Source organism: Prionailurus viverrinus, chromosome F2 (genome assembly GCF_022837055.1).
Source record: "Prionailurus viverrinus isolate Anna chromosome F2, UM_Priviv_1.0, whole genome shotgun sequence".
In the NCBI taxonomy this organism is placed as follows: domain Eukaryota; kingdom Metazoa; phylum Chordata; class Mammalia; order Carnivora; family Felidae; genus Prionailurus; species Prionailurus viverrinus.
In genome coordinates, this window is record NC_062578.1 from 33138023 (window position 1) to 33165581 (window position 27559).

Consider the following 27559-nt stretch of genomic DNA (forward strand, 5'->3'; position numbering starts at 1 on the left):
AAATTCTCAGACTCTAACCCAGACTCACTGAATTAGAAACTCTGGAAGTGGATCTCAGCCATCTGTGTTTTTAACAAGCCCTCCAGGTGATTCTGATACCTAAGAAAGTTGAGAACCACTGGACCACAGCGATAAGGTTTTCAAACCTGGGTGCACATAGAATCATCAAGCATGCTTTTTTATAAATACCAGTGACAGGGGCCTCAAGCTATACAACTAAATCAGAGTCAGGATGGAGCCAAAGCAAAAGTCCAAAGATGTTTTAATGTGTAGCCAGAATGGAGAAGCCTTGAGATAGAGCACATGGTATATGAAGAAGGAAGGGCAAACAGATACTTCACCAAAGAAGTAAGCACATGAAAACTCACTTAAAATCATTAGTCTTCAGGAAAATACAAATTAAAGCTACTAAAAGGTAATATTGCACATCTTCCAGAACAGCTAAATGGACTGATGTAGTGAAATATTGGCAAAGATATGGAACATTCCAACTCTCTAGGAAGACACAATGTAATAACCATTTAGAAATGTCTGGCAATTTCTTATAAAACTCAATATAATGAGGCAGCAGTTCAACTCCTAAGCATTCAAGAGAAATGAAAATATATGTCTAGAAAGTACTTGTGTGAGAATGTTTTAGCAGTTTTACTCATAATATCCAAAAACTAGAAACAATCCATCAATCAGAAAGTGGATATATAAAGTGTGGTTATATATTCATACAGTGAACACTACTCGGCAACAAAATGGAACAAACTACTGAAATCACACCAAGTGAAAGATGCTTTGCACAAAAAAGTACAATATTGTAAATTGCATTTAAATGAGCATAGGTGGCCTGCAGGGTGAGGGTTAGGGGCAGGAATTAACTTTCCTGGAATGTCATTCTATTCCTCATACTGGTGAACATCCACTTTTATTACTCAGCTCTAATATGACGCCCTCTAGAAACCTTCCTGATATTCCCAGTTAGAGTTAACTATGTCCTCCACAGCTCACGCAGGCTTCTATTAGAACACTCAGTTCATTGCTATTACTTTTTAAAAAGTCTCTTTCTCCAACTAAACTTAAAGCCTCTGGCAGACCAGATGGTCTCTTTTGGTTTTGTATCCCTCTCGCATATCGTACAAGGCACAGGAGGATGGATGAGGTGGATAAGATAGAGGGATGCTGAATTATTTGATGGTCCTTGACATACTACGTCATACTGTGTGTATGTGCTATTCCTTCTAACTTGAATACTCTTCCTCACTTTGTCTGGCTGATCAACATATCTTGTGTCTTCAAGACTATTGTCACAATTCATGAATCCATCCCTGAACAAAGCCCCCAACCTTCCTGGACACATTTGAGTTTGCTTCTTTCTTTAGACCACACTCCAAACATATCTCATCAACCTTAACTGGCTATATTGTAATTAGTGATTTCCATTCCTTCTGGCTTATTGATTTGTGAATTTCTCAGGGCTTATTTTATTTTGTCATTTTCCTTAGTATGGTGCTTAGCACATGTTAATGTTAATGGATATTGGATAAACAGAGGAATATGTCCTCAGATTCACCCAAACTATGAGCCTTCTCCTATTTCAAGCACATTTTATTGTGTATTCTAATCAGATTGGGTTCTAAATATTACTTTTGTATGCATGCCCTCTGTGATTTAGAGGATTATTATACAAAGCAAAGAAGCAAACCATTTTCATTATAACTTAGTCACTAGGTCATTCAAGCAGCATTCTGTGCATCTTAAAGTCACTGAGGAGGAACAACAGAAGGAGACTTAAAACCAACATATCAAAGTCAACACAACAGTATTGACTGTTGTGTTGGTTTTCAGTGGTTCTGTATTATTACCTCCCGTGAGTGATAAAAATGCAAATTTGAAGTAACCTGAATTTAGTTAGCAAAGCTAGGACACCGAGTTATAAAACAAATCAAGAAATAAGCCTCTCTCTCATTCCCAATCTGCAATTTTTAAACCCAGAAAGTACACAAAAAGCTGAAAGTCACAAGTTCATAAGAAAATAAACTTCAGAGAATTCAAAACTAAATTATGCCCAGATGAGTATGATAGATGTTGTGGTTCCAAATGCAGCTAGGGCTGTATCATGGTCAATAGCAAATTCAAAAGCGAAGGCTTTAGAGCTAAGGGCTTTTGAGATGTTAGAACTATTGTGGTAGACATGTAATTTCCAAACGACCTCTAATGATGTTAAAAGGCAGTGTAATAAATCGAGAGTATAGATCCAAACAAAATAAAATATTTTCACCATCCCAGAGTATCTATACAAAAAAGGCAAACAAAAAAGGAAGTGAATAGAAAGGTTCTGAAGTCTTAGAAATGAGAGGCAGTCCAAAAAATAAGCTTAAATGTACAAAAACAAGGAAAAAGAGCTACTTTTCTAGAAATGCCATAATGTTCTAGAGGAAAATAGTGCAATCTGAAGCATTAAAGCTGTCAGATTTCAAAGGCTGGTAATGAAAGTTGTGGAGAAATAAAACAATCCTGCCAACAAAAAGGCCCTTTCCTCCCAGTATAGAACAGAAAATAGAATTTTTGAGTAAGCAGTCACAGATTTATATGCAGAGAAGGTAGGACTAAAGTGATCACAATGTTAATACCAAAGAAAAATTGCACTGGATGGAGTTAAGCAGGTAAAGAAGACATTATTCAAGACCATGGCAATGGAACAGAAAGACTGAACTCAACTCTTTGGAAACAAAAGTCAGCAGAGTTTTTAAGCCTGGGTGAGTTGGTGGAAAGTACCAGAAGACATTAGTACAAAGGTTGATCAAGGTGATTAGGCCACCTATGTTAGCTAATAGTCACTTGTCTAAGTTAGGTGCCTACACTCTCAAAGAGACTGGGAGATAGGGGGAGCTATCTTCCTCAATGAGTACATTTCAAAGGAAAGGCTTGCAGATCCTTGAGAAAGAAATACCTACATTGTAAAACTGGCAAGAAGCTGGGAGAAGATTTACATCTCAAAGGGGCAGAAAAATAATTTGCAAATGTAGGTTCTCTAAAATAAATGCTCTAAGAAAATGAAGGTCAGGAGCCTCTAGACTGGAAGAAACCCATCTAAAGTTTAGTCAAGCTGGGGAGAATGTTAAGGTCTTGGTCATTAGGATGAAATCTTATGCATTTTACGCAGCAAAGCAGAACAGTTATTTCCCCTAGAGACAAAAAGCCGAACCTCGTGACAATCTCCTGTACAGCTCCTAAGAGGTCTCAGAGCCCAATCCAGAGCTACCTTTTACATATGTCAAACTAAAAACAATTATAAATTTAGTAAGTAAATGCTTTACTTGAAAAGATCATTGCAAGGGAGGATGGGGCTAGTACAATAAAGAGCCTTGACCATAAGCTCTGCAAGCTTTTCAAGAGTTAAACTAAAAGGGTTTTTCCTTTTCTGGAGGAGAGTAAACAAAGCTAGAGCTAACAGGATATGGGGAAATGGGGTGAAAAGTTGACAAACTGAATAATATATCAGGTAATGTTTTACCCTGGGGCCAGCCTATTTTCCCAGAAGGTCCCTGCCCAGAAGGGTTGTATACAGTCTCAGGCTGATAGTGAGCCAAAGTTCAGAGTCCTGGAAGAAGAGGAGCTTAACCAAAGTTTGATTAACAAGCATTTTATTCTCATTGATCACACAGGGATAAAACAGTTCAGCTAATCTTTTATGAGGCCAAGAATGGGAATTTGGAGGGTCTATGTCTAACTGTGTCATAGGTAAACAAGTAGGCATCAATAAGTCTTACCTAAGTCAAATGGGGAAGGATGGTTCCTTGCAGTAAACCATTTTCCACACAAAGGGTGGACTGGGGCAACAGCAAAGAGTGTTGTTCTTAACCTTCACTGTTTCTCAAGATTCCGGCTCAGGTAAAATTCAACATTATCACATACCTAGAGGTTATTTGGCCCATGATCTTGGAGCTATCACTACACTGTAAACATTAGAGAATGAGATAAACCCCTAATGGGATTTATCTTTATGTCAAAGGTTAGAGGGAAAGATCTAGATTCACTGGACCTCCAAAGAGACATTCTAAGAAAAAAGCCAAGGATAAGTTGGTCTTTTTGCCTTTTTAAATGGAGAAAAGCATTTCCATTTACCCTTACAAAGTGCCAGATGTAAGTTTAGCAATTCAGAAGGGTTATTTGGGTTTTAGATTCAGATGGGCAAGTCTTTTAATAACTACAAGACCTTAGGCAAATCATTGACTCCCTGAGGCTTACTTCAACATCTGTTAAAGGAAGTTTTTGCAAGTTATTGAAAGGATTAAATAAGATCATGTTTATAAAAATCCCTGCTATAAGTATATGTGTATGGCAAACTTAATCTCTTCCCTCAAGTAACAAAATTTAATGAAGTGCCAGTTGTAGGAAGTTTTAATAACTTTGAAAGGAAAACATTTAAATGATTAAATTACAGTGTTTATACACATCCCTTACAACTTTTGTTGTCTTAAAATTTCAGCATATTTTATTATTTTTTTACAGTTTATTTATTTTGAGAGAAAGCGCACATGAGCAGGGGAGAAGGGCAGAGCGGGGGAGAAGGGCAGAGGGGGAGAGAGAGAGAGAAAGAGAGAGAGAGAGAGAGAGAGAGAGAGAGAGAATCTCAAACAGGCTCCACATTGTGGAGTCCGACTCAGGGCTTGATCTCACAACTGTGAGATCATGACCTGAGCCGAAATCAAGAGTCAGACACTTAACCAACTGAACCACCCAGGCACCACCACCCCCAGCATATTTTATTAACAATCTGTGTCATACATCAAGGCACTCTTTTGAGATAATCTCTGTTGAACTGTAGTATAGGAGTTTGTAGCCTGACACAACCATTTGAAATCTCTGAGAAAAGTTACACTGATTTCAATTTTGAAGAAATTATTTTCATTTCTATAGGTATAGTAAGAAGAATGAACTAGGCAAGGAATAAAAGAAGGTACATAATTACCTCATTTAGAGAGAAGATTGGTCTACCACTTCTTAGCCATACATAATCACACTTGACAAATTCTAAATTTTTGTGTTTAGTCTTTAGATCTCACTCTACTCCCATCTCCTAATCTTCACCAATGGGATCTTGGTCTCCTCGCAATTGATCTGAATACAGAGACTAGATCATTTATGGATAGGGATTCCCATCCAAGTAGTCAAACACATATAGGGAGTTCCATGGAGTAGACATGTCATATTCTGGCTGCCTAAGAGGTAATTCCATTAAGGATGAGTAAGATGTTACATATTCATATCAATAACATAGGGTTCTTAAAATAGCCCACATATATGATTTGTTCAGAAAGCCTATTTTTGTGCGAGATGGCTAAAATCCACACCACAATTCTGATGTTGTCTAGCCAAGCAACATTAAATCAATAAACTCTTCTAAGATTCTGAGAGGTAAACAAATATTTCTCTTCCTGTAAATTATTCTAGAATTCCAAAGAGCAAAAATACTCCAAGGAGGGTCCTAGTGATGTTAAGAGTTTAAACAGAAACAGTTTAGCTACATATGTGTTTTTCCATTCATGCCATTTTTATTCAGGCAACCAGCAAATACTTATCAATGATTATTATAATTATTATAATTGTGTGATTATTATGCTCAGGCACCATTCTAAGTGCTAGTTACAAGTCAATGAATAAGAGAGAAAATGCCTCTTTTGGGGGTGGAGGGCGCCTCATTCTCAGATGGAAACTTACATTCTAGTTAAGGATTTATATTCTAAAACATATTCTTCAATCTGCATATATTCCGTAAAGCTAATACAGTGACTGTAATATTAAATTAATTGTTACTCAGTTGTTCATTGTTAAGTACCCCTTCATTGTTCAAATTTGAATTTGCCAGTTAAAAGGTCTATTTGGAATTCACTGAAGAAAATAGACATGATATTTTAAATATAGGGCCTATTAAGGGTATATAAGTAATAGGAATATAAGTAAAAAGTAAATTTTGTTAACTACCACTAGTTTACCAGTGCTTTCTAAATTTCTAGCTTTAAGGAAATTAGTGCTGAAATAATATGTGAAGTTTTATTTTATTTTATTTTTTTTTTTTTTTTGAGAAAGAGAGAGGGTGCATGAAAGTGAGGAGGGGCAGAGGGAGGAGAGAGAAAATCTCAGGCAGTCTCCATGTCTAGCACAGAGCCCAACCCAGGGCTTGATCTCACAAATGTGAGACCATGACCTGAGCAGAAATCAAGAATAGGGACCCTTAATCAAGTGAGCCACCCAGGCACCTGATATGTGAAATTTTAAAATGCTAATATTTGCACAGTGTTTTTAAGAAATAAAAATAATTTAAGCAATTAATGTAATGAATAAGAAAGCAAAAGAATTTTATTTCTATAAGAAAATAATTCCATAATATATGAACACTTGTACTTCTGCATATGCTTAGCAAAGCTGATTACCTATGTTTGAAAATGTTTCCATTTTTCTCTAAGCCACTCACGAGAAAGAAATAATTCACTGATTGCCTAGTAGACGTAGATTTGCTTCATTTGACTTTCAAAGAATAATTTTAGCTAGAATTACTTCCAGTTTAGGGGGAGACATAAAGATTCTACAAATTGCACTGGTTAAAATGGCATTTATAAAAAATGGCACTGTAACCATGGTAATATAAGGGTCATAAAATTTAAGCCACACTTTGTCTATATTACCTCCCTGGTTTCTAATGTTGCCTTTGTGCACCATGGCATATTAGATGCACATTCTGTTAAATTCTCTGGGGCCTTTTCACTCTTTACTGTTTTATGGACAATTGTGTCAGTACAGACTCCAGACACTGAAGCACAAACAGCTCAGGTGAGTGTGTTCACCACATTTGTTTAGCCAGGTGAAAATTAGTGTCTTAAACTTTGCCTACCTATCTCTATATTCAAAGAATGCACATAGAAGTTATCCATTCATCTTATTAAATAATAGATGTAGGATTCCTGACATAACAGTGATATATTCCTTGAATTTTCTGGCACTAACATTATAGTAATGCTAAATTTTTAAAAAATTTTTAGCATTTTATTCTTCCCAGATCTGCATGTTAGTAATACTTCTATTTTCTATAATACTGAATCTATGAAAACATTGGAACCCTTAGCTATGTTTCTTTATTCTAAATATAAAATGTTAAGCACAAGTAACACTCAATATGAAAATATCAGAAGCTATATCTTAGATTGTCCATTCATCCAAAGTCTTAAAGAGAATTCAAATTACAGAAGATAATTCTCCAGCATTATATTTACGGGATAGATTAATAGATGTTTTGGGGAAGGGTCAGTTAATTACAGATACTCATCTCTCATTGCCTTTTCCAGAGGCTGTTGAACTTAGTGGACTGAGCATTTTATCTGCCAAATGACTACCATTTTTTTTTCAAGTTTCAGATTTTTGTTAGTGCTCCAAATACAGCTGACCCATCACCAAGTGTGTTATATGCATAGGACTTTACAGATCTTTTTTTTTTTCCTAGCTAGTTTTAAAGTTACTGAGCATAATGAACTTTAAAAACTCTTCAGAATAAAAATCAATGAATAGATAAAAGACTACCTTCTTTGATAAATATCAGTGCAAGAAACTTGTACTCGAGCAAGCTAAGAAAGTCATTAACAGCAGTATTTCTGATGGAACTAATGTTATACCTACTCAAGCTACACTGAATCTAATAATCTGCGAAAGGAGAAATGGGAAAAGGTATGAAAGCTCTTCATTAAATCAGAAACTGAAAGAAAGGAAAAAGTGGCACTTTTTTTTTTCAGTTTTATTCATAGCTCAACAGACAGGATCACAATGGAAAAGAGATTAATCGTTTAAATGATGCTGACCTTTTACAATTCTTTCCCCACATTCCAGAAGTTAATTGCTTAAAAAATGCATTTCATGGAATGCACGAAAGTTTTAATCCAGGCAGTATTCGAGTTGCACAGAGACATCTTCCAGCTCACCCATCTGCACTGTGTACCTTTATGACCAAAGCAGTCAGGGACTATGTCTGGCTGATTCCCCACACATTAAAATTCTCACAGGTGCAAACCAGGCCACACTATCAGCCATGGTTAAGGCTCTTCCCTTATAAACCCTTCACTGTCTTTAGAACAGCTCTGAACATGGAAAAATCACCAGCTCCAGGGTAGCCTGAGATGAAATGCAAGTACAGCCCTTTGGAAACCTGATAAGAATTCTTATCAACTGGAACCTGATAAGTATTCTGGATACCTTATGCATATTTAATATTTCCTATCTTGCCACATTTTTAGGAATACATTTTAATAATGTTCAGTAACAGTTTATAAAAGCAAACTTTGCTAGTCTGTGGTCTACTGGTCTACTGGAAGTAACAACTACCCCTGCCATATAAGTCTGTGTGAATTAAACAAGTTGGGAAATCACTTTGGGCCTTAGTTGTCTCAAAAATGTGGAAAAATAGCCTATCTTTAAAAAAGCAGAAAAGCTGAGAAAATAGGATATAAGGTATACACACACACACACACACACACACACACACACATATATACACATATACACATATACACACAGAAGGAAAGAGAAGCTTTTTATTTCATTCCAAATTGAAAAAAAAAGGAGTGAAGGGAAAAATACTTTTTACCTTCCAGGAACAACACTGAGTTTTTTCATATACATAATTTCCTGTGTTGTATAAAATGAATTTAGGGATAGATATTTTACAAATAACTGATTTTAGAAAGGCTCAGTAATTTCTCCGAGGTCATGCTGTTAATGAAAGGCAGAATCAAGATTCACCCAGGGTCTGTAAGATTCCACCACCCTTAGATATTTTCACATATTAGTGTTTACAAATTTTATTACTTTTAATTTGTTTGAACCTTTATGGTTTTTTCCATATTTATACACCACTTGTAGTATTTTTAACTTAATTTTTAAATCAAATTGACTCCCTTTTTTTTTACTTAAAGTAAATATATCTCCCTTTTTTTTTTACTTAAAGTAAATGTATCTTTAACACTAAACTTCATTCCAGTAAATGAAAAACCAAGTATCCTTTTTCATAAATAGGAAGTATATTTAAGGTAAATATGATTAAAAGACAAAACATTTATTTTTAAATTCAGCTCAGTAATTTCTTTTTAACTTTTTTCAAGTTTATTTTTTATTTTGAGAGAGAGCGAGAGAGAGAGAGCACAAGCAGGGGAAGGGCAGAGAGAGAGGAGAGAGAGAATGCCAAGCAGGCTCTGCACTGTCGGTGCAGAGCCCGATGTGGGCCTCGAACTGACAAACCACCATATCATGACCTGAGCCAAAATCAAGAGTCAGACACATAACCAACTGAGCCCCCCAAGCGCAAATACCGCCCCCTGTATACATCTTGTTTAAAAAAAAGAGAGAAATGTAAGAACTACCCCAGCAGACTTTATCATTAATGCAGTCAGAAAACCAGAAGAAAGAACATTGAGAAGGGTAATTTTCTCACTATGTGAGTCAGTTTTTAACGCGCCTTCCCACCTAACTATCTTGGGTGCCTTTAGCAGTTTGTGCACCACTCTGGGAGCACGGAGCTCAGTCGTGCTGACCTGCACTTCACGCTTGATGAGATGATAACTCTGATGATATGCTGATTGGCCGTCACCCTCCTGCAGTCATGTGCTTTGCACAATTTTCTACCTGAAGTTGGCAGAAACCCTGCATGCAAATTGATTTGTTAAATTACAGTAGAAAAGTACCTTGAACTTTACAGAGTTTAATGTCTCAGAAGTGATAAAAATGAAAGAACATTTTTATGTGGTATATCCCCAGAGCCCTGAGACTCTCAGGAGGAGGTGGCCCTCTGGGTTACTACCCGCTGCTGGCCCTTACCTTGCTGCTATCTAGCACATGCTGTTATTTATTTATTTATTTACTTATTTAATTTTTAAAGTCAAGTTTTTATTTAAATTTTATTTAGTTAACATGTATGGTAAAGTTGGTTTCAGGTGTAGAATTCAGTGGTTTATCACTTACATATAACACCCAGGGCTCATCCCAACAAGTCCCTCCGTAATGCCCTTCACCCATTTAGCCCATCTGCTGCTCAATCCTTCCATCATCCCTCAGTTGGTTCTCTACAGTTAAGAGTCTCTTATAGTTTGCTTCCCTCTTTCTCTTTTTTCTCTTCTCCTGTGTTCATCTGTTTTGAACACAGGATTGAAATCATATGGTAGTTCTTTGTCTTTCTCTGACTGACTTATTTCACTTAGCATAACACACTCTAGCTCCATCTACATCATTGCAAATGGTAAGATTTCATTCTTTTTTTAAAAATGTTTACTTTTGACAGAGAGAGAGAGAGAGACAGAGATGGAGCATGAGCAGGGGAGGGGCAGAGAGAGAGGGAGACACAGAATCAGAAGCAGGCTCCAGGCTCTGAGCTGTCAGCACAGAGCCTGACGCAGGGCTCGAACTCACAAACTGTGAGATCATGACCTGAACCGAAGTCGGACGCTCAACCGACTGAGCCACCCAGACACCCCAAGATTTCATTCTTTTTGATGGTTGAGTAACATTTCACTATATATATATATGTATATATATATATATATATATATGTATACGTATACATATATATATGTATACATATATATATATTCTTTATATGAAGATGTATGTATATATATATGTATATATATAAAGAATATGTGGTGCGTGTATATATATATATATGTGTATATATATGTGTGTGTGTATATATATATATATTCATCCTTTTTATTATGATGTGGTACATATATACCACATCTTCTTTATCCATTCATCAGTCGATGGGTACTATGGTTCTTTCCATAGTTTGGCTATTGTTGATAATGCTGCTATAAACATCAGGGTGCATATGCCTTTTGAGTTAGTATTTCTGTAAATACTTTGTGTAAATACCTAGTAGTGCAATTGCTGAGTCATAGCCTGCTTTTATATTTAACTTTTTGAGGAGCTCTGTTTTCCAGAGTGACTGCACCAGTTTGCATTCCCATCAGCAGTGTAAGAGGGTTCCCTTTTCTCTGCATCCTTGCCAACACTTGTTGTTTCCTGTGTTGCTAATTTTAGCCATTCTGACAGGTGTAAGGTGGTATCTCTTGGTAGTTTTTATTTGTATTTCCCTGATGATGAATGAAGTTGAGCATCTTTTCATGTGCCTGTTACCATCTGAAGGTCTTCTTTGGAAAAGTGTCTATTCATGTCTTCTGCCCATTTCTTAACTGGATTATTTCTTTTTTGGGTGTTGAGTTTGATAAGTTCTTTACAGATTTTAGATACTAACCCTTTATCCAATATGTCATTTGCAAATATCTTCTCCCATTCTGAAGGTTGCCTTGTAGTTTTGTTCATTGTTTCCTTTGCTGTGCAGAAGCCTTTTATCATGATGAAGTCTCAATAGTTATTTATTTATTTATTTATTTATTTATTTATTTATTTATAGAGCACGTGCACTTGCAAGCAGGAGAGGGTAGTAGGAGAGGGAGATGAGAATTTTTTTTAAGTTTATTTATTTTTTTTGAGAGAGAGATAGAGAGCAAACAACAAAGGGAAAGACAGAGGGAGAGACAGAATTCCAAGCAGGCTCTGCACTGTTAGCCATTGCAGGGCTCGAACCCATGAACCTGTGAGCTCATGATCTGAGCCAAAATCAAGAGTCAGACACTTAACTGACTGAGCCACCCAGGTGCTCCCCCTCGATAGTTTATTTTTGCTTTTGTTTCCCTTGCCTCAGGAGACATATCTAGTAAGAAGTTGCTATGGCCAATGTTTAGGAGGTTACTGCCTGTGTTCTCCTCTAGGATTTTGATGGTTTCCTGTCTCACATTTAGGTCTTTCATCCGTTTTGAGTTCACTTTTATGTATGACATAAGAAAGTGGCCCAGTTTCATTCTTCTAAATGTTGCTGTCTGGGTTTCCTGACAACATTTGTTGAAAATACTGCCCTTTCCCCATTGGATACTTTCCTGTTTTGTTGAAGATTAGTCCATATAGTTATGGATTCATTTCCAGATTTTCTATTCTGTTTCATTGATCTATGTATCCCTTTTTATGCCAGTTCCATACTGTCTTCGTGACTACAGCTTTGCAAAGTAGCTTAAAGTCCAGAATTGTGATGACTCTTGCTTTTCTCCTTCAAGATTGTTTTGGCTATTCAGTGGTTTTGTTTGTGTGTGTGTGTGTGTGTGTGTGTGTGTGTGCGCACTTGCATATAAATTTTAGGATTCTTTGTTCTAGCTCTATGAAAAATTTTAATGGCGAGTTTGATAAGGATTGCATTAAATGTGTAGATTGCTTCAGGTAGTATAGATATTTTAACAATGTTTGTTTACCTATCCATGGGTATGGAATGATTTTACATTTCTTTGTATCATTTTAAATTTCTTTCAGAAGCGTTCTATAGTTTTCTAAGTATAGATCTTTACCTATTTGATTAGGTTTTTTCCTAGGTATCTTCTAGTTTTTGGTGCAATTGTTAATGGGATTGATTCCTGGATTTCTCTTTCTACTGTTTCATTATTGGTATATAAACACCCACAGCTAATATCATCCTCAATAGGGAAAAACTGAGAGCTTTTCCTCTATGATCAGGAACAAGACAGGGATGTCCACTCTCACCATTGTTATTTAACATAGTACTGGAAGTCCTAGCCTCAGCAATCAGAGAAATAAAAAGAATATAAGATAAATAAATATGCATCTAAATCAGCAAGGAAGAATTACCTTTTTCACTTTGTTGGTGAGCCTGTAAAACCCAGAGGCTGGAAGAAGTTAACAGCTCAAAAGAAATTATCTAACAACAGTGGAGGTACCCTAAAACACAATTAGTCATACAGACATTTCATAGTTAAATACAGTGATAGGTGCCATGTGTTATTATATATAAGTAAGATAGCTTTCATAGCTCAAGACAAAAAAACTGTTACCTTCCCTTCCCACAAAAATTAGTGACTCATCTAATAATTTGAAAATGCTCTTTTTTAAATCACATACATACCTTCACCTTTTCAGCACCTAGACTGCACCGCATTCCTCGGAAATGTATCCGTGTGCTAAAGAGAAACAATCTTGGTTCTTTTCTTTTTAATTTTTTTAAATTTTCTAAAACTTTTTTAATGTTTATTTATTTTGTGAGAGACAGCATGAGCAGGGGAGTGGCAGAGGGAGAGAGAGTCACAGAATCTGAAGCGGGCTCCAGGCTCTGAGCTGTCAGCACAGAGCTGACATGGGGCTCGAACTCACAAACCACGAGATCATGACCTGAGGTCGGACGCTTAACAGACTGAGCCACCCAAGCGCCCCAAAACAATCTTTGTTCTTGTGAAAAGTATTTAATGTTGTCTGTTTTTAAAAATTGTTCTTAACCTTTACTATAAGAAAAATAATAATAATATGAATTTAAATAGCTTGAAATTTCAGAATATTCATATGAGAAGTAATAACTGCAAAAACAGGTCCAATTTTTCTTAAATTTTACCCATAACTTTAAGGGGTCTCAAAATTTAAAATACAAAATCCATTTTCTTTTCTGATATTTGTGGCCACATTTGATCTCTGTATGTACTGATGCTAAGCAAGGACATTTTTATTTAAGCCATCTCTGTAAACATAAATTGAGTAACTATATCTGGAAGTAAATTAAGTTGGAAAAGTGCAGCTATTTAATTGATTTTTTTTCTATGTGAGGTATGTTACTTTCTTATGGCATATAAAGTGATGAAATTGGTTATTTCATTTCATAGCCTAAATGGGTTCAGTAAATGAGAGACAACAAAAAGATATAGCAATCTAATCACAAAATACCATTGTCTATCAACCCTTAAAAATTAATAAAGTTTATTTAAAATGTATTATGGCTATGCACACATATACAAGTAAATACAAATAAAGCAATACTTTATGACCCAAAAATGAATTCTCTGTGCTTTTCCACTTACCCATATTTATTGCAGCAAAACAGAGATTTTTAGAATAGTTTCATAGGTGCCTGCCCTATCAGCTTCCCAGCACTTATCCACCAAAATCCCATTAGTCTAAATGCAGCTCCTAAGGCCCAAACAAATAAAGTCAGTGGAAGCATTCTGCCTAAAACTTCACCTGAGCAACTGTTTCCCTAATACCTCCCACCAACACCCCAAGTGTTTACAGGCAGATTTGTTGGGAGAACATGTTGCCCTACCTGCAGACATGGGGCGTCCATTCTGTGATGTTTATGTCACATCAAGTATTTACTTAATGTGACCCTCAAGTAAGAGCAGAATAATATAATTCTGGGCTGGATTTATTTTTTTTACCACTTCATTAAGACGCTGGGCAAGTGACTTTATTCCCTTGTGCCTCAGACTTCTCTTCATTAAGATGACTGTAAAATGCTATAGAAATAATTTATAGCTTCAGATATGCAGTGCAGATGTAGCATACATTATATGTAGGTGCCAAGTAATACCACACGGTGTTTACTCAGCAAAATAACGCCAGGTGTAGATAACACGACAGAGAGCCCCAGAGACCCAGGGCCCTTCCTCTTTAGCACACAACAGAGTGTAGTCATCATGAGTCTTCCGTGCATTTTTACAGTTAAGTCTCATGGACAGATGATGTCACAGCATCCTTTCAGGTCCACTGAGTGTGACTTGCTAGAGAAATTTAATTACAAAGAAAAAACCTCTTCAAATAAAAAGTTTGATTTGGGGATGATTTGTCCATAGAAATCTTCTAGGAGAGAACTCAACTTATATTGAATTACTTCATCAATTTATTGAATTAAATGATCCAAGCTCTTGTTTATCTTGATCCATACAGAATCACATAGCTGACACTGTTTCTCAATTCTATACTCTCTTACAATAAAAAAAAATGAAATGAAAACACAGATAAGTAAGGTGATATCCAAAACCTAGTTTTAAAAAGTCACCTACAGAGGATATGACATAATCAGTCACACATAAAACAGATAAAGCCCAATTTCTAATTCCTTCTATCTATATTACAATTCTGGGATTTTTCATGATCATGACAGTTTTAGGTACTACAAAATTCTGAAATCTCTTCTGAATCATCTAGGATTCTATTCTGTCCAGCTTAATTTGAGTGCTAAGAGTATTTTGATAATACTCTAGTAATACTATTACTAGGAACTATCCCAAAGCTTTAAGCCTTCAGATTTTTTTAAATTATATTTCTCAAATATGGTGATAAAAAATAGAATAATAGCTTAAGTATGTCATCACTTTACTATGTCCCTTGATCTCTCAGATTAATTTTACTCAGTTTTAAAGTTGAAACTATTTTTTTTTATATTCTAATAGTTTGGTATATACAGTAAATTTAATTAAATGAGAATTGTTAAATAGCCATGACAGCCTTTCCCCCAGCTATTCTGAATGATCAGGAATTAACTATACAATTTCCAAGGGCTTTTTAATTTATACCTCTAAATCAATCAATTTTAAATCCCATTTTTCTGACATAAAATGATTTCTAAAATATTTCTTCTTGTGATGCAAAACAAATTACTCAAAGAACTATAGAAAGGAGTAAAATATATGAAATTTCAAAGTTCATAATAATCTTAGCATTAATCGGCACTTGGCAGCTAGCACTGGAATTAACTTACACAATTTGGAGTATTATCCTAAAATTATCATTGCCATTTCCAGCATTGGGAGTCACTAACAGTTGTTAGACACTATGTAATTAGCATGAGAAGTCAGAAATTGATGCATGACCAAACACAAGTTATGTGTCAAATAAAATTACTATAATTTATCAATTCAGCTAGTCAAATGTGATTGTCAGTGAGCCCAGAATACTCAAAACACAATCATAATTATGTTCAGAAAGTATCAGGGAAGAGTTTGGGGGAAAAAAAAGAAATGTTACTGTGTTAATGTATGTATAACAGAATATCCAAGTTCTGGTAAATCATAAAATTTAGCAATATAATTAACTTTTTTTCAGTATTAACTAAATTTTTTACATAGATGTTTTAAATAAAATTATGTAACTCACATTAGATAATTTTACTGTAAAGTTAAATGTTCTTTTTTCTTAATCAAATGTATTTTATAACATAAATGTTCTCCTTTAGACAGATGATGACTAAAGCAAAATTTTAATTAAAATGGCTTTTAAATTAGTTCAAGATGGAAATTAAAAAAAAAAAAGTCCAGGCAAATCTGCTACAAATCAGGGAAAGGCAGGTTGTAAGTTATGTGCAAATCCTGGTACATTCCCAATAATTCCATCTCTTTTTTCCCACTCCTCATGGGGCACCAGTGTACTTTCATATCCCAGTTGAGATCACCTGTACTAAAATTGATGATATACCCAGTCTGCTTCCCTACTCTCCTCCTTCCCACAACTGGGCAGAATAGAATATTAAGGAAAGCACTGACCTTAAATAAAAAGTCTGGGTTTGATTCAGGCAAGACACTCACTCTCTGATTCAAGAATTAATGAATAACGTAAGGATGATTCTTGCCCCAAAATCTACCTCACTGGTTTATAAAGAAAATCAAAAGTGTTTTATAAACTTCTATACACTATACAAATAAGAGTTATTATGATGACTTGTGGCCCATGCCCACAGATTTAGCCCAGTCCCAGATTCTAAGAATAACTCAAACCAGTCTCTACGTGGAATGAATTTAGGAAGCCTCAGCTAAGTAATTCAAATGCCTCAGATTCTAAAACCTTCTTGCTGTTTCTCTTGCTGTAAGCTTATTACAGTTGCTCTAAGCTTTTTTCTAATAACCGGATCTTCCTTTATTCTGGGAACAAACAGAGTCCCCAAAAACAAATGAATAAATAAATCAGAACCAGAAAGTCTCATTCTTCAGATACCAGCTTTTAAGTTCTAATACCAATCCATTTCCCCCCTGTAGTAGATCTCTGCCTTCCTCTCTCCTGCCATCTTAGGATATCTGACCTGAATCCATACCCCCACAGATGGGAGCCACCTAGTACTTCTGTAATGCTCAAATTCCATCTACCTGCCTGACTTGTCACCACACTCCTTAGATTTGGGCGCAATATATAACCTAGCCATTTGGCAGATTTAGACTCAAGATAGAAAATTCTTTTCTGGCCACGATTTTCTACAAAAGGAGCAAAATGTCTTGTGAGATAACGAGTTCTATACCCCTAAGGTAAACAAGCCAAAGCTACGCACCTATCAGCAGTGATTACCATGGAAGGCACTGCTGCTCTGGTTGGGAGGTTTGACAAGATCACTCTACAATCCTAGGTCACCTGCTTAATTAACGACTCTGCTACTCTGCTTCTCTGATGCTTTGGAGCGAGAATGGATAAGACAATATATGGCTCCTGACTTTGTTGCATCTTGCTTCACTAAACAAATTATTCCTATAATGAATCCAAGAGACCGCATGCTATTTGCGTTATTAGCATTTTATTTGTGATACTAACTAAATGAAATGCACTCTAGAAACACAAATGTTCTTTGCGTGTAGATGTTAAAAACTGTTACTGTTCTAATGTCCTTGTTAGAGAGAGCCATATTTAGTTATAGGAAACGATGTCATTTAACTCTGAAAAGAGTGGGTTTTTTTAAATCACATATGGTAAGCCATGAACCAACACCAAGCATCCATAAAGAAGATGGCATTTCTAATTATACTTTTACATTAATTACCACACTCTTGTCACTTCACTATCAAACTGTTTATATTCTCTCTATAAGTCAGTCGCATAAAGTAAATGAAAATATGAATGATGCAAAACTTGGCAGTCACTTTATAATATTTGTAGGAATACAGTGTATTTGGATTTGGTACATAGAATTAAATTATTTTAACATTATTTTTTATTTTATTCTGGTTTTATAATATTGTATTATATTTTCCTTCAGTTTTAGAAAAGGAAATCAAACAGCATTACTCATGCAGTAACTTAAGTCTATTATATTATACCAAATAACTGATTTCCCCAGGCTTTTCATCTTTCTATTTGGTTATGGAATAACAAAGCCTACCTATTTGAATGTTTGTGATCCATTATAGACATGTAAGACCTTTTTTGTATCTTAGCCATACTTATTTCTTGAACACTGGGAGACAAATGGAGAACAGGATAAAAACATGGGAGTTATCGGGCAGAATCATGGGCGTGGATTTCAAAAATGAACTGTTAGGAATTAGAAGCAAAAAAGTAAGTAAGGAGAGAGGAGGTGGCATGGAGACAGAAAAGAAGTGAGGACATCCAGAAGATGGTTTGCCAGTGGAGTCGTGACTTGCTAAGAGTCCCTCTAGTTGATCAAGAATTGATCCAACTTAGGGGCACCTAGGTGGCTCAGTCAGTTAAGCATTCAACTTTGGCTCAGGTCACGGTCTCATGGTTTGTGAGTTGGAGCCACACATGAGGCTCTCTGCTGTCAGCACAGAGCCCGCTTTGAATCTTCTGTCCCCCTCTCTCTCTGTCCCACCCCCACTTGTGCTCTCTCTCTCTCTCTCTCTTTCTCTTATGAATAAATCAACATTAAGAAAGTTTTAAAAAAGGAAGAAAGAATTAACAGAATTGACCCAACTTAAGTAAGGGTGATGGTATTTAGGAGAACTGAAGCAGGAGAACTCTTACCAAAATAACTATTCAAGCTAGTAAATTAAACATCCCTAGTTCCATGGATGCTGATAAGACAAAAGACTTTGCTACTCAAAGCAAAAGACATAGGAGTATCAGGATAGTTGTCCTGGTTTCCTAAGCTCAGGACCCAAGTCCAAGATGCCTCCGCCAGGTAAAGCCTACATGCAGTACAGTGCCCTACAAAAGAGAGATCTTGAGTATAGAGAATCCAGCTTTCCAATAAGCAGTAAGCAAGTCTATTCTTTATACAGACACAAGATTTATTACAGAACTACGTGGCTCATTCCAGAGAGGAGTTACCTCACTTCTCGGGATTGCCAGCCAAATAAATAATTCTAAGAAGTAGCCTTGGGGAAAGAACAGAGATCTTACTCTCAGCTGGACATATAGGAGGGCAAACAGCCCACTCACAGAAGACTGGTGCTCAACAGCAAAGTGAATCAGCATCACTCAGAAACTTATCAGAAATGTGACATCCTGGGCCTCATTCCAGACCTAGCTGACTTAGTGCATTTAGACTGCTATAACAAAATACTACAGACTGGGCAACTTATAAACAACAAACATGTATTTCTCAGAGTTCTGGCAGCTGGGAAGTCCAAGATCATGGCAGTGTTAGGTGTCTGCTTGGAGCCCATTTCCTAGTTTATAAGCAAGCAGTCATTTGCTGTGTCTTCACATGGTGGAAGAAGCAAGGGAGCCTACTGGGATTTCTTTTATAAGGACACTAATCCCATTTATGAGGGATCTGGCCTCATCATCTAATCACCTTCCAAAAACTCTACCTCCTAATACCATCACATTGGGGGTTAGGATTTCAACATATGTATTTTGAGGAAACACAAACATTCAGACCATAGCATTAGCGAATCAGAAATTTGGCAATCTGAATGTACTATGCCACTTCTGAGGCCTATTAAAGTTTGAGAACCAAACATGTAAGGAAAAGAATTCTGGATAGCAGTCAAGATTCTGGGTCTAGTAAGTGTTTCTATCAACTACCTGGGCGTGCCTTTCAAACTGTCTGGGCCTTAGTATCTTCACCTATTATAACAGGAGAGGGTCAGGTAATTTCTGATTTCTTATTGCTCAAGTTCAATGAAATTCTATATTCCTTGACATGTAGTTTATAAATATTGTCTATATTAAAGACCTTAAAATATGTATGGCAAGTACTGGGAAACTAGGAGAGATAGCAGCAACACAGATCCATAAGGACCCGTATGTGGCTTCATAGGCTCACAGAACTTACTTGTCAGCATGCTGGGAGTAGAACAATACCTCAGAGAAATGTGAAGTAACCAATCTGGTATATCAGAAGATCTGTTTAGGAATTTATGGTGGTTCCCATCACTGAAAGGGAGGCCAGTCTTGTGTCCTCTGGCCTGAGCATTCTCTTCCAAAGGGCATACTGTTACAAATTATAATCAGAAGTCTTGCCTGGGGAGCATGGATTTGGAGCAAAGAGTTGATTGAATGTTCTGAGATTGCCTGATGTGTCCACATCTGTCACCATAGTCTAGGTTCACTTCCAGGATTTGGATGCCTTCTTCTGTGGAGAACACCTTCTCCCGAATGGGTGCAACTGAGTTACCCTCCAAGAAGTTACTCTCCTACTTTTCTGTACTTGCAGTGTCAAACATGTCTCCCTCAGATCAACACTTTTCTTTGGCAGATTTAGTAAGTTTCACTTACGTTCTAGTCTAGACTCAAAGACTTAGAAAATTCTGCCTCTCTTAAGTGACCCTGTATATTCTCTACCCTGATCATTTAAGTCTTGATTTTAGAGTTAAAAATCTCAGAAGACAGCCCAATTACTTTATTTCCAAGTTTCTGATGGGCTACCACACTTTCGATTTTGCCTGTGTTTCCGGCATCCCCCAGCCCCTAGATCTTAAATGGCCATCAGTTCGGGAATGGAGACTAAGCCTCCAAGAACTACATTATGGAGGAGTTACCTTCACATGTAGCCATCCCAGTGAGTGAGTAGCCATCTTAGTTTCCATGCCATTTATGGTCTTTGTGATGTGATTCTTTTAGCAAAGTACAATACAATTCTGGCCCCAAGAGCTTATTAATAAAAAACAAGTTTTAACTTACAATGTACAGTAGCTTCCAGGAATGTTTATGTTATTTAGAAATTTGAATTGAATTGTAAAAGCCAAATGTATTCACATTGTCTATAAAAAGTGAATGGCTGAACAGTTACTCACTAAACATGATGGGTGGTGACAACAAATTTAGGTAACTCCTGCTTGTTAGACTATGCTTTTCTATAAAATGTTACACAGCCTATATTTTCCACATGTTTTCTTTCACCTTTTTTGCTTTTATGGATGCTAACTAAAAAATATGAATTGTCTATATTTCTTTCATTATTTATTAGTTATAAATCTCAATTAGAAAGATAACAGAGGCATTTCTGACACTAAAAAAGTCACAAGGCTTCTTTAAAAATGTGATTTTTAAATTTTTTTAATGTTTATTTATTTTTGAGAGAGAGAGACAAAGCATAAGTGGGGCGAGGGTCAAAGAGAGGGAAACACAGAATCTGAAGCAGGCTCCTGGCTCTGAGCTGTCAGCATAGAGCCCAATGCTGGGCTTGAATCCACAAGTCGCAAGATCATGACCTGAGCCAAAGTCGGACTCTTAACCAACTGAACCACCCAGGCTCCCCAAAATGTGATTTTTCTTTGGTAGAACTGTTAGTAAAGTGTATTTATTCTACCTATCACTATACCTTTATAAAGATGTTCAGCATCACATCTTTTTATCTAATTATCAGGGAAATGCAAATCAGAATCACAATGAGATACCACCTCACCCCTTTCAGAATAGCTGTTATCAGAAACAAACAGAACAAATGCTGGCGAGGATGTGGAGAAAGGGAACCCTCATGCACTGTTGGTGGGAATATAGACTGGTGTAGCCATTGTGGAAAACAATATGGAGTTTCCTGAAAAAATTTAAAATAGACCTACCTACAATCTAGCTATACCACCTCTAGATATTTATCTGAAGAAAATGAAAACACCAATTTGAAAAGATATATACACCCCTATGTTCATTGCAGCATTATTTACAATAGCCAAGAATGGAAACAACCTAGTGTCCATGGATGGATGAATGAATGAAGAAGGTATGGTATATATATCCAATACTACTAAGTCATTAAAAAAGAAGGAAATCTTGCCATTTGAGACAACATGGGTGGACCTTGAGGGTATTATGCTAAGTGAAATAAGACAGAGAAAGACAAATACCATGCATGTGATCTCACTTATATTTGGAATCTAAAAAACAAAAAAGAAACAAAACAAAACTCAGAGATACAGAGAATATATTGGTGGTTTTTAGTGGGGGAAAGGTGGTTTGGAGGTAAAAAGAGCAAAGGGAGTCAATTCTATGGTGACAGATGATAACTAGACTAATTGTGATCACCTTATATTCAAAGACTGAATTATTATGTTGTACACCTGAACTAATATAATGTATTATTATATTACAATACAATATACACCAATACAAAATATTACAATACAAAATATACCAATTTTACATCAATAAATGCATAAACATATATATATATTATATATATATTATATATATTCATGAGGTTTAAAATTAAATGTGCTTTCCCTGTAGATTAATACTCTCCTTTTTAACTTGGTCAAGTAGAAGTACATTGCTTGGTTCAGTACAATTCAGGCCCATCTGAGTGGCTCTTCTTGTTTTTGTTTTTCAGAAATGGGAGAGACTGAGAGTTGGAAAAGCATTCATCATCAGGATAATTTGTTTTAAGAGCATCCAGACTCCCATATAGCCACTAGATAAATTACCCACCATTCAAGAGAAGGAAAGCACAATTAGTTTCACATTATAGTAAGCCAATCAGCTCAAGTGACTGTCATTCTTGAGAAAAAGGGAACAAGAATGTCATAGTTGTGCCCTTTCTCCCCTGCCTTTAGAAGTAAACAGCAATCCTTTTATCAGACTGGAAGCTCTATGGAAGGCTTAGTGAATATATTTTGCCATTGTTTTTCGATAAGGAGAATTGTATTCATGACTTGTATCCATATGGTTAATAACACTTACTTCACAATGCAAAGTTAATGGAGCTTTTGTTTTGTACTAGGGACGGGCAAATGCTTTGAAGCTTTATGGCAAGGAAGTAAGACTTTAGTAAATTATTTTCAAACCTCCTTTTCTTCTTGCCAGGATAATTATTTTTATGTAATCACTCACAATCAAGAGGCAAAAGAAGGGGCAAGGAGAAATACTAGTGATAATGGAATATGCACAAAAAATCTGCAGGCTATTTTTCTCTTCTTACAATGGATAGTTTCTAAACAACCACTCATTACCTCTTTTGAGACAAGCAGGATGGTGTAAGAATATACTAAATGAATGTTATCTGCCATGACTTAACCTGAAGAAACTCAATACATACACAGCTGCTGTGGCATCTTAAGCATCTTGCATGTGTAATAAGAGTGATCTATGAAGGCCTCACAAGAAAGAGGGCAACTGCAATCATATAAATGAAAGAGCTTTAGTTCCTTCCTGAACACAAGTGTTATCAGTCAAAACCCAAAACCACTATGCCTTATGTTCACATGTCAGCATCATTCTACAGGTTAAACTTAATTTTATTTATTCACATATTCATTTTCACATTGATAATGGATCGTTTTTGGTATGTGCATATAGAAAATGTATAAAACTTCCTTTTTTTAAGTTTATTTTTTGAGGCAAAGAGAATGTGTGCACAAGAGGGGTGAGGGTGCAGAGAGAGAGAGAATCTCTCTGTCAGCACAGAGCCCCCAATGTGGGGATCGAACTCACAAACCATGAGATCATGACCTGAGCCGAAGTCAGACACCTAACTGAATGAGCCTCCGAGGCACCCCAAACTTCTTTACAGCACACAACTCATGGCACACCTGCTTTGTACCATAAGTTCAAAATGTTGTGCTTTAAAGACTTACTGACTGTATGTACGAGAACACTGCTAGGAACTGCATGAAGAACACATTTGAGTAACGTTTAATTTTTAAAAACACATGCATGTGTGATCAGTAAGCATATAGTATAGACTGGGTGAGGAAGAAGAGGAGGAGGAAAGGAAAGAGGAAATGGGGCAGAAGAGCAAAAGAGAGAAAGAATCACAGTATCAAAATGTACTTAGCCCTTAAAGGATGTAAGTTTCAAATGCTTTGGATGAGAGACTAGACTATTAAGGGTGCATATTTTGTTAATTCTTAGTCTTTTGATTTATGAAAGTTTTAAAATAAAAATTATTAGGCCTTTATTATTACAGTCAAGTATAGCAGGGTTTACAAAGTACTGAAAGTCCTCTGAAAAATGATTGTTCCAGATTTCTTAATTAAATAGCATTCAGACACTGTAAATGGCATTTGTAAATTTAGTATATTTTATACAGTTTTTAAAATTCATTTGTCTAGTTTAACATATCTTTCTGAGAATGAAATAATTCTTAAAATATGATGAGTTCAATGTATCGATACGGCCTAAGATTTTCTTAGACTTTCCAATAACATGTACAAACTTTAGATTTGGTCATAAGATTTGAAATCATAAAATTGAAATCCTATATCTCAATTAATTTTTAATAGCATATTTAGAACTGAAACCACAGGACTGGCACACTAACAGGCTAAATTCTCTTACATAACACAAGTATTTGCAGTTCAAATATTCAAACATTTTTTTCTTAACACAAAAACATTAGTACTATGATTTCTATTCTTGCAAGTACTTTGTGTTTAATTCTATATCTAACAAGAATTAAGATATGTACTCACTAAGGAAGAAAACATCCCAGTAAACTGAAATTACTCAGATGTTTATGTTTTTGAGAGTGACAAATGCATATTCATGAAGGAAGAGAAAATACCATACTAGTTCACTGATACTTTTAAACAAGGGACCTTGGCCAGGTGAGATCTGGAGCAACAGACATCCAAAGCAATTGTCACCACCCCAACTGCCATTCTCAGTCTTTTTCATAATCTCTATATTGTATAGGCTTCAAAATTTTAATGAAAGTTCGTTACCTAATCTCTGGGTATTCGTAGGATTCAGCAACTGTTGGGAAAGGCAGCCTGTGCCTATGGTCTTTCAATGCCCACTCCACCACATAAGAACATGCCTTGGGCTTTCAGTACTTCCTTACCAAGAAACAGAGAGCCACAAAGCCTGTCAGTTTTATCACTTGTATGAAAATATCTTTCCTGGTTCAAATTCAAGGAGTGTTTCTGTATTCTGCTTAAATGTGTATGTTAATGATTGTCACACACAACTTTCAGTATTTCAGCCTCCAAGGGGCAGAGTTCAGGGCCCTCTTACTGCAGCCAGGAAGAGTTATGTATAGGCCAGTTGTCCTGAATCAGCTGCCTTGGGGATTCGCTAGCCATGAGGGACCAAAGCACACTACTGGAGCTGGAAAACGTTGTTCCACTCAATGCTGACTGTGTTTTGTTTTCCTCGCCAACTCTGATACCAAAATACAATGGACAAAAATGCTTGGAGTCCTTCGCTGAGATTGATTACTGGTGGGTGGTATTTGCTCCCCCAGGACTGACAACTGACACACAATGTTTTTCTCAACAGCAACTCCCATCCAAATTGATAACCTTGATTTGCCTGTCTTTGTCTCTTAAAACATATATACAGATTTTCCATCTAACTGCAAAAACTTTGAGGTTGATGGGATAATAAGTATAATTATATTTTCTATCTAAATATAAACCTTCAGCTTGATAGGATTCTAAGACAAATGCATGCCTTTTCCCGCTACTGAAATCTTGCATTATTTTATCTTCGTATTCATATGCAATTTTTCAATTCAATTCTTCTACCAATTAAATTTTGGCTCTTATGTGGTGTTTCTGTCTCATGGCTGTACGATGGGTCTTTCACTGCCCTTCTTGCATCTAGCTTTCTTCTCTTATAACCAAGATTGTGTATCTCAGATCAGAAATCTGTATTGCTTTTTCTCCTTTCCCAGGTGCATAAGGCTTGGGACCACACTGTTCAAAGCCTGTTACAGGGCAAGTGTCCCATGGTCACTCTGGTGAGGAGCCGCAAAAATGCAAAAGCAACTCAGATCTCTTCCCCTAGCCTAGACTTCAAGTGGCTCCCCTCTGACCTGGTCAAGGGCTCTGGTTGGAAGATAATTGCTGATCTCGGGCAATAATAAATGGACTGGATCTTTAAAACTCATAACATATTGTAAATGTAAATAATTTTAGCATTGCCTCCCACAAAGGATCCAAGAACCTAAAGTTCTCAAAAGTGTTTTTCCTAAACATCTAGATCTTCTTTTTTTAAACTTTTTATTTTTTTTTTCAACGTTTATTTATTTTTGGGACAGAGAGAGACAGAGCATGAACGGGGGAGGGGCAGAGAGAGGGAGACACAGAATCAGAAACAGGCTCCAGGCTCTGAGCCATCAGCCCAGAGCCCGACGCGGGGCTCGAACTCACGGACCACGAGATCGTGACCTGGCTGAAGTCGGACGCTTAACCGACTGTGCCACCCAGGCGCCCCCCTAAACATCTAGATCTTTTATCATTTCCTGATTTTACCTGAGAACCTAACTTATATATACGTATGCTATCAACAATGAAGCATATATCTCAATATTTTAAAATACTTTTTTTTTCTTTTCCCAGTTTCTACAGATAAAGTGATCTGAAGTAATGAATGATGCCATGAGAACAGAAAAGAGAAACTGTGACAACCCCCAGAAATGTGAAAGGAGGTTTCTTACTGGATTGCAGCTTCTTTGGTTCAATTTATTTAAAAAAAAAAAAAAACCCAAATAAATAAAATGGACAGTATTGTTCAATTTTAGAAATTCCACTTCTTCTATGTTCTAAGCTATATAATTGTCAGGTTTTTATGGTTTAGATCGTAAATGTGTTTTCCCCTTTGCTAATTATGTTGTGTTTTTTTTTAAGTCTTTTAAAGTCTTAAAATGTGAAGGACATTTATGAACGGTAAGGGAGACACTGTATACAAATGTATATTTGTAAAAGCTATTTTTATGATTAGCATGTTTTACTGTTGATCATATATAAAGTCAGGTGATATTGCAATTCTATGTTTAAAGCTTATTTCCAACAATGTCATGTAAGAAAAGATACATCGTAAGCTAGTTTTTATAATTTATTTTTAATTTATAGTTTAAAGTACTTTAGATCATAATGATAAAATACTTGAAAAGGTTATATTTCTGCCCTCCATAAGCACCATTTTTATTAATAAAGAATGCAAGTATTTCAGTGATTCAATAGTGAAAGGACTGTTGCTTTGATGTGTGATTAAATTGAGCATTCTCTACTCAACTGAAATGATCCAATTGTTACCCAGTACTTCAGTGTGAGTAGGAGATCCCTTGGACAGGTTAGTGCCAATACAGGTGAAAACTATATTGGCAAGGAAAGATTGTCTTGTTTTTGGGTCCCAAAAGTTTAAATAGTGCACATATCACTTCATTGCATCTCCTATTACTAGGAACGCTCCATTCCCAAGCATTGCAAGTGTTTTCCAGATGCTCTTTGCTGTTGTCTTGTGCTGTGGAAATGGAAGAAACCATCTTCGCAGACTGTAGGAGAATTCAGCATATAATTTCTTAATAAATACTGTTTCTTTTAAAACAAAGTTGGTGTGTATCTTTCCTTTGGGGTGCACTTAGTTTTAATACTCAGTTTGACTTTTTATGTCCCTGCAGTGCCATAAAGTTAGTGCAATAATGAAAGTGACATAACTTTACTAAAATGTGTGTTATATGTTTTAAATACCCATGCTTTTCATGGAGTGACTGGTATTCTAGAACACATTAATTTGCCATGTAATAGAAAGCCAGAGGGCCCTCAATTCTTGACAGAAGTCACATCCTTGTTTGCATTTCTAGAAGGAATTTTTTTTT

At 36.1% G+C, this 27559-nt stretch overlaps 1 protein-coding gene across 19 annotated transcripts in view; it reads left to right on the plus strand.

Moving 5' to 3' along the window:
- Positions 1-27298, plus strand: part of RALYL (RALY RNA binding protein like) — a 711896-nt gene extending 684598 nt beyond the window's left edge. For 17 of the 19 annotated variants that reach the window (XM_047842032.1, XM_047842035.1, XM_047842023.1 and 14 more), the window contains one exon: positions 26301-27296. In XM_047842032.1, coding sequence (XP_047697988.1) covers positions 26301-26318 — 18 coding nt within the window. In that variant the 3' untranslated portion in view covers positions 26319-27296. Of the gene's footprint in view, positions 1-22348; positions 22486-26300 lie in introns of all 19 variants that reach the window. The other 2 variants (XR_007148511.1, XM_047842018.1) reach the window with 2 other exon arrangements.
- Positions 27299-27559: the final 261 nt, after the last annotated feature.